General features: G+C 43.4%; 1 protein-coding gene across 3 annotated transcripts in view; it reads right to left on the bottom strand.

The window, feature by feature from the left end:
• GLIS1 (GLIS family zinc finger 1) overlaps window positions 1-12,321 on the bottom strand; it is a 179,239-nt gene that overhangs the window by 14,002 nt on the left and 152,916 nt on the right. For all 3 annotated transcript variants that reach the window (XM_014870607.2, XM_088169682.1, XM_088169683.1), the window contains one exon: window positions 8,549-8,699. In XM_014870607.2, the coding sequence (XP_014726093.2) occupies window positions 8,549-8,699 (151 nt within the window). The remainder of the gene's footprint in view (window positions 1-8,548; window positions 8,700-12,321) is intronic.

Raw genomic sequence — 12,321 nt, 5'->3', positions numbered from 1 at the left:
CTTCCCACAGGGACTCCTGCAGTCAAGTAGGACCCTACCCACAAAGAATCATGAAACCACGGACATCAAACCAGTTCCTCAGTTCTACTGGAAAGCATTTGTCACTCACATCAACGGGAATGCCCAGAAATCTTGTCCTAACAGAAGGAGTTTTTAAAAGGGAAAATTAAAAGTCAAAACATAGAAAAAAATTATTTCTCCCTTCCTAAGTGCACACCTTAGGAATCTTGAACAGATCCCAGCAAACTTTTTATATAAACTTTCTTGGGAACATGCTTTAACAATATATTTTGGATGGTGGAAGTTTGTATTAAATTGTAAGTAAAGGCTATGTGAGAGAACTACCTGTGTATACCATGAGCTAGCAGTGACCTACAGAAAACACACCTAAAGGCTGCAAGTACCAGGACTTTGCTTTAGAATTATTGATCCTGTCTGCACTCTCAGCCTCCCCAGGCAGGCAGGGGTGTTTAAGGATCTCTGTATTCTCCAATGCACACCAAATGTCCTGTTCCAATACCACTGCAGCATAAAGAACCAAAAAAATAAATACAGATGGGCATGGATTGTTCTGAGATTTCCATCACAATGTCTGGACAGGTGTTTTCTACATCCACAGTGCTTAGTCTGAGGAAGAAATAGATTTGCCCTCTGCTTTAGTCTTTGTTCAATAACAGTTCTAGGATAAATTAACAGAATAAGAAATTATAAAGCTCTTTTTAGGATAAGAGAGCTTGACTAGACCTTGACTGTCAAACACTACATACAGTATACTCAGTAAATAACATACAGTATACTTAGTAAATACTGTGTGGAATTGAAAATTGAAAAATAACAAAAAAAAATTCAAACTAAGATTTTTGAATTATAAATAGGAATGAAGTATAACTGCAAATGGAAACATGTAAGACAGGGATGTTTCCAATATGAAAACTGTCTGGGTTTGTTTTTTTTTAATGGTGTGATGGCTTGATTGACAGATTCCTCAGCTAGACAAAGAACCTCAACCCATATCCCATTGAGTTCAGTGGAAACGGGACCAAATCCAGGCTGAAAAACATCTGTCCTTTATGTCAAATCATTTTTTGTATATTTTGGGTTATAAGACCGTTCTGTAACAGTTCCATGCCCAGCAGTACTGCCAGATTGAACCATCGTGACTTTTGAGAATCATGTAACTCAGATTAACATGGAAAAAAAAAAAGCAAATAAAGCACCAGAGTAAGAAGCACAAACCAAAGCAGTTCCACATTTTATCTGAAGTGGAGCACTGTAGCCACTTACAGGAACTTAGAGTTTCCATGAAATGAGGTTCTCCCATAAAACCCAGCACACCAACCAGTTCATTCATAAAATCTCTCCCCCAAGCACTATAGTCACTGATACTGTGAGAAAGTCCAATTCAGTTCCAGGACCAGGAGATTATTTTTTTTAATGGAAAAAAAAGTTAACACGGATTTTCATCTCTTCCCATAATATTAAAAATGATGTGTAAAGCTCTGCTAATCAAGTCCCTGGATAGAGCCCAATCTCTGGCCACGTGTTTCTGTTCTGGGTCTTGCCCTAGGGGAATTTCTGTCAGCACATGCTCAGGAAACAGTTACACCGTTCACTCTTCTGGACTTTTTTGTAAGACAGACTCTATCTGAAGTTTGGTGAACCTTTGCACTAATCACTGCCAGGTGCCTCTGGCTACGTTTCTGGAATGCAAGGAATCTTTTCCTTCTTTCCCTCTTTCTTCCTTTCTCCTCTTCCCCCCCTCTCCCTGGTATATAATAAATCCTGTAACACAGATCACCTTGCTGGGCATCACTGCATTTCTTACCTTTTGCTATAAACAATGAGCACCCAAGTCCTGGGGCTGTGACTCCAAGGTACAAGAAAGTACCCCAAGGTACAACAAAATACTCCAAGGTACAACACCGTGTCTCTGCTTTTCCCAGGAGCATGGCCAGAGGCTCTGTCCCTGCTCTGCTGCCGTTGCAGCCAGTGACACACCTGTCTGTGACATCCTGAGAGTAGTGCTGAGGCAATGGCAGCATTTTTCTGGCTTTTACACAAATACAAAATACTAATTTTCACTCAAAATGCTGCGTTGGATTTCCTGGATCCAGTTCTGCACCTTCACTTGCCCACACTCTGAGCTGAGTCCACAAGTGCAGGAGTTGCTCAACTCTAAGGAGTAAGGGAAGTTTCATAAATATTATGGAGAACACCATCCACAGGAACCTACATGTGACTGAAGAGTTGCAGGTCATTTAGTTGCTTTAGAATATTTTTAGTGATACCAGTAACGGTGATACAAAAGCAATTTCATGTTCAGAATCACAAAGGAGCCCTTAAAGTCCTCTCCTGGTACACTCAGGGGTTTTCTGTGTGGGCCTGCTCTTGGGCCCAGAGGGGCTTCCTGAAATACTGAAATACTCCCTGTCTGCTCTAACAAACATGCAAGTCTGATAACTCAGTGTTTGTCACACATTTCATCATCTACACAAGCTCACAAAACACACAAACACATATATTCTCAGTCAAATGAGTATCTCTGCAGTTGTTCTGACCTGAGATGTGCAATTTCTGCAGAGCAGTTCCTCATAGGGATCATTATGGGAACTGTGCCACTCCAAAGGATGCTTGTATTTATAAAGGTTTGTTTAATAACCCCTGAAATGAAGCTGATGAATTGCTACAGTGGAAGTCACTGCACATGAGGGGGATTTGAAAAATTATTCTTGCTTACAATCTAGCAGGAAAAGGAATTTTGGAGTGAAAGAAAAGCCTTATTAATATGGCCAAAGATATATCAAAACATATGTAAATAAAAGCAGTGCCTTAGGTTCAAGTGATTGCCAGGAAGTCAATTACAAAGACATGTAATCAAACACAGAGACTGTCTACTCCACATTATCTGGCATGTGCTGCATGCTTGACTGATCTATCTTATTTCAGTCATTTAAGGTCATTATTCTCAGGCAAACAGGCAGCAAGACGCTTCCAGGTGGGTTCTGCACAGGTACTGATGTCTGCTGTCTTCAGGTCTGCCATGTAGAACACACTACTCAATACTGGGAGATGTTAAAATAGCTTCATTATTTGTTACACCATGATAAACTCCTTTGATGGTTTGCATCAAACTGCAGCAGTTTTGCTTAAAAATCAAAACAAAATTTGGAAAAAAAGAGAAAAAACAGCTTTGCAGATGTTAAGTGTAAATTTAACTACAGATAAAACCAGCAATGGCTAAAATCATTAATGTAATGCAAAAGAGCTCTGTCTGAATACATCTTAAATGCTTTCTGAGTTACTCTGACCATCTCCTTTAACCTCCCACCTTCTCCTGTAACTCTCTGATTTCTCACTCAGTGTTCCTTACCGTGTCTCCTCTGGGCAGGCACCATGGCCCTTACTTTGAGAGGCACTGGCTCTCTCCTCCGTGTCAGTCCAGCCCTCTCAGAAACTCAAATGAAACACTTGCACACCTATTTCTGCTGATGGACAAACAATATTTACCCCAGGATCCAGCACCAGGTTATCCTTAAGCATGTAACTGTTGAAGTAAGCCTATGCTAATGCTAATTTTGCTTTAAGGGAAGGGAGAACCTGTATAAGCCTATCTGGACATGATTATGAATGAATTCTGATCACATTTTCTACAATGAGATAAATGACTTGGGATTTGAAACCAGATGCTTTTAATTACTGATGTTCTTTGTTTCGTGGGGCCCAGTGCAGCACCTGTACATTGTTCTTTCTGGACAGATGTACTGATGCCCCTTTTGCGTGCTCAGATCCATAACTCTGAGATAAATTATGAAGGGTTCTTGGCTTCCTCCATTGAAAATGTTTTCAGCTGTCAGAGATATCTGTTTCTTGTTACTGGTTTTAGTGCTTTTGAAGGGAAGACTAAACCACTGACTTGTGTATTCTCTTATAAATGAAGAGTATTCTCCAGTGGAATCCACAGAGAATGAGGGATGGATCTCCTTGGTCTGTTAGAAAATCTGTGCAGGTATTTAGTTCTCCAAAGTACTTCAAGAGAGTAAAAGTTTTTCCTACAAACATCCTAACAGTGTGTCAGTTCCTATTCCACTGATTTATATAAACTCACAAACTTAATTTAAAAGATTAATCAATAAACAAGATAAACAGGAATCAGACGTAAGTGGCTAAGACACCTAATTGTGTCTTAAAGTAATGAGAATTAGGGGCACAAATGTATTTTCCTACCTTGCCTGGATCATGGCAGCTCAAGGAGATAGCACAGGAAAGAATCTCCCCCATGTAACCAACAAAGATTTTATCCTGAGTGTTTAGTTTCAAGTTTAAAAATACCAGGGATTTCAAATCTGGTGTTCCCTGGTTGAGCAGAAAGGAGGCTCTGTGTACCTCGTGTTACTTCACGTAAAAATAAGTGAAGGACTAAGTTTTTAACAGAGAACTCTTTACACTGAAGTATTTCTGTGCTATTTGAAATAACAGGTGCTAAGAAGCAAGCAAACAAAAACTCTGATGTTTAAACACCCTGATTGAAATGTCTCTTTTCACTTGATAGTTCTTAAATCCCGTTTCTTGTGATTTTTTTGTGGGGGTCAGTGTCACTTCAGGGGGGTCTGGCCCCCGGTTTCAGCTGGCTGCAGTTGGCTGGGGAGAAGTCCAGGCAAAGGGAGCTGTGTGAGTCCTTCCCTCTAACCTTGCTTAGAGCTAATCCTTTATATTAAAGGCTCACCAGATTTGGCTCAGAGGCCTCATTAATCACCACCTCTGCACATCACAGATGTCTTAATCCCACTACTTCTCATTTACTGGTGTGTTTACAGAGCAGAAATGACCTAAATTACTACACGGATATAAAAAAATGGTTTCACTTTCCTTTCCCTTGGAGATACATCACCCTCCCAATCAAGTCATTATTTGTCAGTGCCCCAGCTCCTGTCGGGAACAGAAGAGCAGTTTGTCACAGCAGCACAAGTGACAGAGAGCCTCAGTCAAACACACAGGGATCATGTTCAGGTCCTACAAAGTGACCTTGTTGGGCCATTGCACTAAATCGGTGCAAATCCCAAACTCGGTGCCACCACTCAAACTCACTTAACTTCAGTCAGATCAGTTTCATTAAAGCTGATAATTTATCACACGGAATAGTCTAAATTGCAATTTATAGAGATAGTCTACAAATAAAACTAAGGACATTTTTAGATGACTTGGATAATAACAGCTAAAAAAATAGTAGAAAGCAAGCCAAGTGCAACATTCACAAAAGATTTAATACTAAAAGCTGCTTTTCTGTCCTCACTCTGCTACAAATCAAAATAGACTATTTTTGCAATAGGCAAAGTGAAAGCCAGTTTGACATTATACATGGCAAATGCTACAAGAAATGCAAAAATAAACTCTTGCTACCTGAAATAAAAAATAAATATACATTTTAACCTGGATCATGCCAAGCCCACTTTCTGCATGCTGAAGTATTTCTCAGCCAACCACTTTTAGCTAAATTAATATCAATATAAGTAGATTTTTTAGTGTAGCATACACTTCATTCCAGAATTTGAAAAAATGTGCTCCATATTGAATAAAGCCAGTATAAATACATTTGGTAATGAGGTCAGATTTTGTTAGAACATTTTCAAGTGAATTAGATAATTTTGTCAAACTATTTAAATGTCTCAGCAAACCATTTGGGAAAATTGACTGCTGCACTTGGTATTGACTTTGGCAAAGGACAGTGTAACATAGGGCTTTTTTGTTAAAAAAAAAAGAAAAAGCCTTTAAATCAAATTCTGAATCTCATGTCAAACTTGAGTAGACTATTTGTACTCTGCCCCATGTAGTTTTTGGCATCTTGCACATTTGATGACTCAGTAATTAGATTTCTTGATAGTAATCACTTGGTTCCTGCCACAGACTGCACGATGTGATCCAGCCTTGTCATGGTCCCGATCCACAGAGCAGGAATTCTCTGTGTTTGCTCCAGCCCCAGTGCTGAGACAGCTGTCAGATGAGGCCACAGCCTGTGTGTGTGTGCCAGAGAGCTGCAGAGTGCCCATGGAGGGAGGCACTGGGAGGGGTTCCCTTCCCTCCTGTAGTTCCAGGAGGGATGGCACTGCCAAGGGGGAACAGCCCTGGGATCCAGGGGCTCCAAGCATGCAAGTGTTAAAGTGATTTTGCCCAGTTAAATGGATGGATGCTTTAAACAAAACTGTGCTAAATGAAACTCAGGGACAATTAATTAGTTCACACAAAGTTTCTGCAGTTGCAATTAAGATGTCATGGGCTGCATTTCAGCAGTCATGAATAATGTAAGCATAAGGCATTAAATACAGCAGAAGGATCTTGGACTAGGAATGATGATGCTGAATGAAGATTAGTTTGAGTTTAGAAAATGGTATTTGAGATGCTGAAAAATTCCAAGTAACTATGTCATGAAACTGGATGCCCTGTTTTAAAATACCTCTTCAGAAATACATTCCAGTCTCCATTCCCTGATGTTTGGCTCATGGTTAGGAATCTGTTCTCTGACATTTTGTCATAGGATATTTGGGCAAAAACTTTACCTAGGTACATGAGCACTGAGATAAGAAATCAGCACTGTTGTCTCCTCTGAGAAGGAATCTGCACTGCACTAAAGCTGGAATTGGCAGAGACAATTCTGATGGAAACTGGTGTGTCTGCAGCAGGAGCTCAGTGGGAGGCTCAGCCCACTGACCAAGGTGCTCCTGCTGGAAGGGAAGTGCTGTGCTCTGGAATGGAGACACCAGGGGCAGGAACGAGAATTCATCTGGGAGCTTCCAACCCCTCAAACTGGAAACTTGTCTGTTGCCCTCACCCTGGGTCAGGCCTTTGCTTTCATTTCTTATTAGCAGCACCTGAACACAAAGTGCCTTAGAAACAAATCCACCTTCCTGACAGCCTGCTAAATCCTTCCCATAGTTCATATCATTCTTAGTTGGGATTTTTTGCCTTAACTCCCCTCGGGACCAACTCCAAGAGGGAACAGCACACTGGGAGCAGTCAGAGGGAGGGATCCCACTCCAACAGGCTCAGGCAGTCTCATTCTGCAGGGAAAGACCAGCTCATGGATGACCTTCCCTTTGGAATGTCTGTCTCCATTCCTCCTATTTGCTCTACTGCCTCTTCTGCTAGAGAAAACTTCCTATTTATCGAAATAATTTCCAGTGCCTCCTGTTGGCCACGACTCTGCCACAGGAATGAGTCTGCCAACAGCAAACAGGGTTGGGAATGTGGCAGGGCGGGGAAGGAGAAGGACTGGGCATAGGCATTTTATGGGACAAGGACAGGATAAATCTATCCATCATACTGGGAGGGGGAAACTGGTACCTGCTACTAGCCGAGGTCAGAAGAGAAGGCTGAAGGAGCAGAGGGTACAGAAGCTCAGCTTGCTGCAGAGTTCATTCCCCAATTAGGGAAACTAAGAAGGACTAGTTTGCTCCTAATTGAATTTCCTCAATCAGATTGTTCTCCAACCACCCCAGGTGTAAATTTCCTTACTGTACCTCTTCCATGCCACACACATTCTGCCTTCTGCCCTTTGCTTAAAATCTTTCTGGGCTTTCCTTGCCCCATATAAAAGAAGGGAAAGGTCAGTCACTGGACTAGGATGGGAAAACTCTACATTTAATTGCTGTATTTGCTAAAGGACACCAACATGTTCCTAGGGAAAGAAAATCCTTTAATCTCTGTATCTTCAATTCCCATCAGTAAAGCCAAATCAAAGTCCTTTCCCCATCCAAAGTGCTGGGAAGTAAAACTGCAAGTATGAAGTTGAATTTGCATGAGGCCAGGCACCAAAAATTCTGAGTAAAAAGGTTAGAGCAGAGTTTTGTGGCTTGCAGAGAGATTCTTTACTGTTGAGAAGATGTTATGAGAGCCTTGAGCAAACGGTGCTTTAGAAACATCACACCCTGTAGCCATGCAATTGTATCCGTGCTATAGCAGTGCAATCCGTACAATCTGTGGGATTAAACACTCTTCCCTGATTAGGATCTGGCTGGGTAAAGCCTGCTGCTGAGAGGTGCATTGCAGAAAACCTTATCAGAGAGCAAGGAAGTGAGAAAGCAATGGCTCTGACACTAGTGAGTCTTACTAAGGCAAACACAGCCTGATTCCTGAGTGAGTCATAGGTCGGGTTTTACCCTTTGAGAGGTTTCTCATGTTAGCTGAGAAAAGTTCTCTGCGCTTATCCAAACCTACGAGAAGTCATCCAGCATGAATAAAAAAACAAAATTAAAATCTAAATGTAACTGCATGCTACAAAGAAAAAATCCCACTGTGCTTTGTCAAAGACAAGGATAAGGCCCCGAACAACCTGATAATGATGTCCAAGTTTGCCTTGCTTTGCACAGGGCATGGATGACACAACCTTCTGAGGTCCCCTGAAAACAAAATTATTCCGTGATTCTAAAACAAACAAAATTGCTTCACTTGGGCCAGTGTTTTCTTTTGAACAGCATCCATGTAAAGTAAAATAATGAATTCATCATCCATTATCATGCCAGACACAGGCCCAGCATGTTCCACATCACACACATACCCATCCCTGGCACTCTCCAGTGGCGACTGGTGCTGGTGTGGGCTGGACAGGGCAGAGTCGAGGGGAAGGTGCCTTGAAGGAATGTCATGAGGAGGAGGCAGCACAGCTGGGGAGGAGCCATTGTGGTTGGTGCTGGATCCACTGTACATGCCTGGGAACACACAGCAGTTGGTAAAAATAAGCAAGGAAGCATCAATAAGACCTTTGGAGTCTCCAACTCGTTCCCTGTCCCCCACCCAACCCCGAGCCACAACCCCAGAGCAGAGTCCCTGTGTGGCAGTGAACACCCCTGTGCCTGAGCAGCTCTCAGAGCTGGGCTGTGGTACTTTGACATGTGGGTGTCTCCTCTCTGACCCTCCCAGGTGCTCCAGGTGTTCCTGGACTCTACCCAGCTGTAGAACCCTCCTGCCAGCCATGAGGGCTTGGCAGGACTCCCACCCTGCCTTTCCCATAGCTGTGAGACAGAACCTGCAGTGCTCAGGGGATGGAGCTCACACAGCAAAACAGACCATGGTGCCCTAGGGTTTTGCTGTTCATTTCAAACTCTGTAATTTGACTTTCCATTACTAAGCTGCTGGACATCCCAGACCATTTAAAAATATCACATATTGATACAAATGAAACCCCAATAAATTAAATGCAAAGAGGAACAAGGAGAATTTTTAAATGAGATAATGAAAACAGGTTCGCTAGTACAGAATTACTGAAGGAGTGTGGATGTACCATTTTTGGGGACTCTCCTCTACCATGGCAGCAAGGCAGCAACAGCCAAGTGCCTACCATGCCCTCAAGAACACCCACTGCTGAGGAAGCTTTGTGCAGGGCTCCTGGATGAAGATATTGCAATTAATTTGTTCTCCCTTCTGAAGAGTGACCATGCACCAAGATGGGCATTGCCTGGGCTCAGGGCCCTCACAATGACTTTTGGTGTGAAGGCTGCACTGAGGGCAGGTCTCTGTGGTGACACCACAGGAGTGAAAGCATGGAGTGTGCAAATGTCACCTAATGGCAGGGGAAAAGGGCTGGCTCCTTGTCATGCTGTTCTGGGAGAAGTCTAGTCCTTGTCCTTCTCTTCCCAGTTTTTCTGCCTTTCTCCTCTTCAAGTTTTGCTGCCCCAGCTCTGTCCCACCCTCCCAGGGAATGTGCACAAGGATGAGGACCAGAACTGCCACTCACACTGTGACCTGAAGGCTGTGAGCAGCAAGTGAGGTCTGCCAGCTCCCACAGTGTCCAGTTCTGGAGCACAGGGGCCCCACACTCCCTCTGGGGCCCTTCTTTGCCATCTCTCCTCCTGTACCATTCATCTGCTCTTTCCACTCCTGTGGGCAGAGCTGCACACCCAGGACAGAGCCATGTGCATGGACTGAGCTGTGCTCAGCCCTGTCCCGTGTCACTGGCACTGTACCTCTCCCAAACCCCCCCTGTGACACAGAACAAGCAGAAGGCAACATGAAAATCCAGAGCTGTGGGGAATGTGTGACAGCCCTGGAGTGGAGAAGCAACATCTGAATGTCAGCATTTGTTTCTGTGTGTGACTGAAGAGCAGAACCACCGAGGCAAGATTCCAGCCACCTTTGTCAGGGGCTTCAGATGAGTCAAAAACCCCTCATGAACAATGAGTCCTCAGCTGCTGACAGATCTAAAGCAACAAAACTGAACCACATCATCTCTGTCTCCAGCTAGACAGAACATTTGTCAACTAGCCAGTGAAAACAACTTGCTTTCTGCACTGCACACCAGACAGAAGGGGCTTTAAGAAGTCAGATGTTCCCAGGTGATGCGAGGATTTATTTGTCAAAGCCTCTTCTGGTAACAGTAAGTCAGTAGCAAGGATGCTACATTGTGGAAATGCTTTTCCACTGGTGGCTCCATAATTCCATTTCATAATACAACAGTTTGCACTTCCCTCAGATCCTCACTGTTCATACATTCATTGTAAGGGTTGAAAGATGAGCCAAATCTGACCTCGACTGTTCAGTGTCATTTTGCACTTCAGCTCTATTTCCCACACCACCAGTTCAGGTATATTGACAGCACAGCCTGGAGGAAATCGCAGAACCTAAACCAAGCTGTTCATGCTCTCAGGCTCTCACACTGCTGGCCCAGCAGTAACTTGTGCAAAAAGCTCAAAAGCCCTCAAAAAAAGGTTATCTCAGCAATGTGGTAGCCAGCAAACACACTCCACATTTTATCTTTCAATCCCACCCCTGAACAGTTAATGAATGTTTAGGATGTCTGTCCTGGCCTGTTCCTTGAGGTGATGAGAAACACAGAGTAGCTGAGTACCTACAATCAGCATAATCCTCTAGAGGAGCAAGAAAATGTTTAAAAAACCACCCCACAACTCTGTATGGGCAGCAGCTGAGTCCCACGTGATCCCTGCACTGAAACCCACCATATCAGAAAACCAAATAAACCAGAATCCCTGTCACCCCCAGTTTCTGCCACCCCCAGCCACTCTGCAGAGGAGTTTACCCATCTGTGGAACTGCTGGGGTGGACACCCAGTGCCCATTGCTGGGGACATCCTCTCCCAGATCTATCTTTTGACTTCCTGATCACACTTCCTCAGGGAAAAGGCCCTGTGCACTTGGCTTGGACCTGAGCACTGAGGCTCAGGGTTTGTCATCAGTGAGTTCTCCTCTGCCTACACCTCTGTGCAGCACCACTGATGCCCAGTTTGGCTCATGGTGTCCCTGTCCCTACATCCCCCCAAGCCATGCACACCCTGCCCTGTGCTGCCTCACCCCAGCCCTCCCCAGGGAAAAACAAATCAAGGAGTCAAGAGGGAAAGAGCAGTTGCTAAGCCAGTCTGATTTTCAGTACTTCCAAAATTTCTTTCCTTTTTCAGTTTTTCTTGCCTTTTTTTCAGCACTGAGCACTAATATTCTGTGTACCTGAAGTCAGAGAAAAGCTTTTGGAGCTGCTGTGAATGACTCCTGCAAGTGCAGCCCACGCCAGGCCTGTGCACCTTGGGCCTCTGCACACATTGACCATCTCAGCTTGTAAACAGAAGTCATCAATCAGTGTTTTAAATGCCTTGGCCTTTAACCTTAACATCTGTGGCCAACACAGTGCTCTGAGCAGCCTTTTCCCCCTCAGCTTTATGCTGAGAGCAAGCAAACAATAATAAAACCCAGAGAAAATGCCTGAGCAGGACCAGAGTGATACAAGCTCTTGTCCACAGGCAGAGTTAAATGTGTGCAGCCATGAAGCATCTTAGTTATGAGGAGGGAAAAAGGAGGAAGATCTCAGCAAACAATGGGCTCCTCTGACTGCAGAAACACTCCTCTGCTCACTGTCTTATCTGCTTTGAAGTCAGACACAAGGGATGGGGCCTTTTTTAATATTTCATTTTTTCTGTGATAGGTTTTCATCCCTGACATATTTAAAATGTGCTTTAACTTGGAGAAAGACAAAACTGAAATTCTCCAGGAATCCAAGTGATCCCTAAAGCCCAGAGCTCTGCACATTAATAATGTGGTTTCTTTGAAAAAAACAACACAAAAACCAAACTCAAAATCCCAACCCATGAATGTTTTCATATTTCAAGTGGAGTATGAGGACATCATACACTGTATTTATCCATGTATAGCCTATATACAGTATTATAGATGATTTCTCAAAAAATATTACCTCAGCTTATTTGAAACAGCAAATGTGCAATCACTGCAGACTATAGGTGGCAGCAGGAATGTCCTTATGCTCTAATTCTGTAAGGATCAGCACTTTGGTTTACATGCCCTTAATAATGACAGAGGAACAGTTTTGCAT

The sequence above is a fragment of the Sturnus vulgaris genome, chromosome 9, assembly GCF_052056855.1.
Source record: "Sturnus vulgaris isolate bStuVul1 chromosome 9, bStuVul1.hap1, whole genome shotgun sequence".
NCBI lineage: Eukaryota > Metazoa > Chordata > Aves > Passeriformes > Sturnidae > Sturnus > Sturnus vulgaris.
Note: the sequence above shows the minus strand (reverse complement) of the source record. Positions and strands in the feature narration are given on the sequence as shown.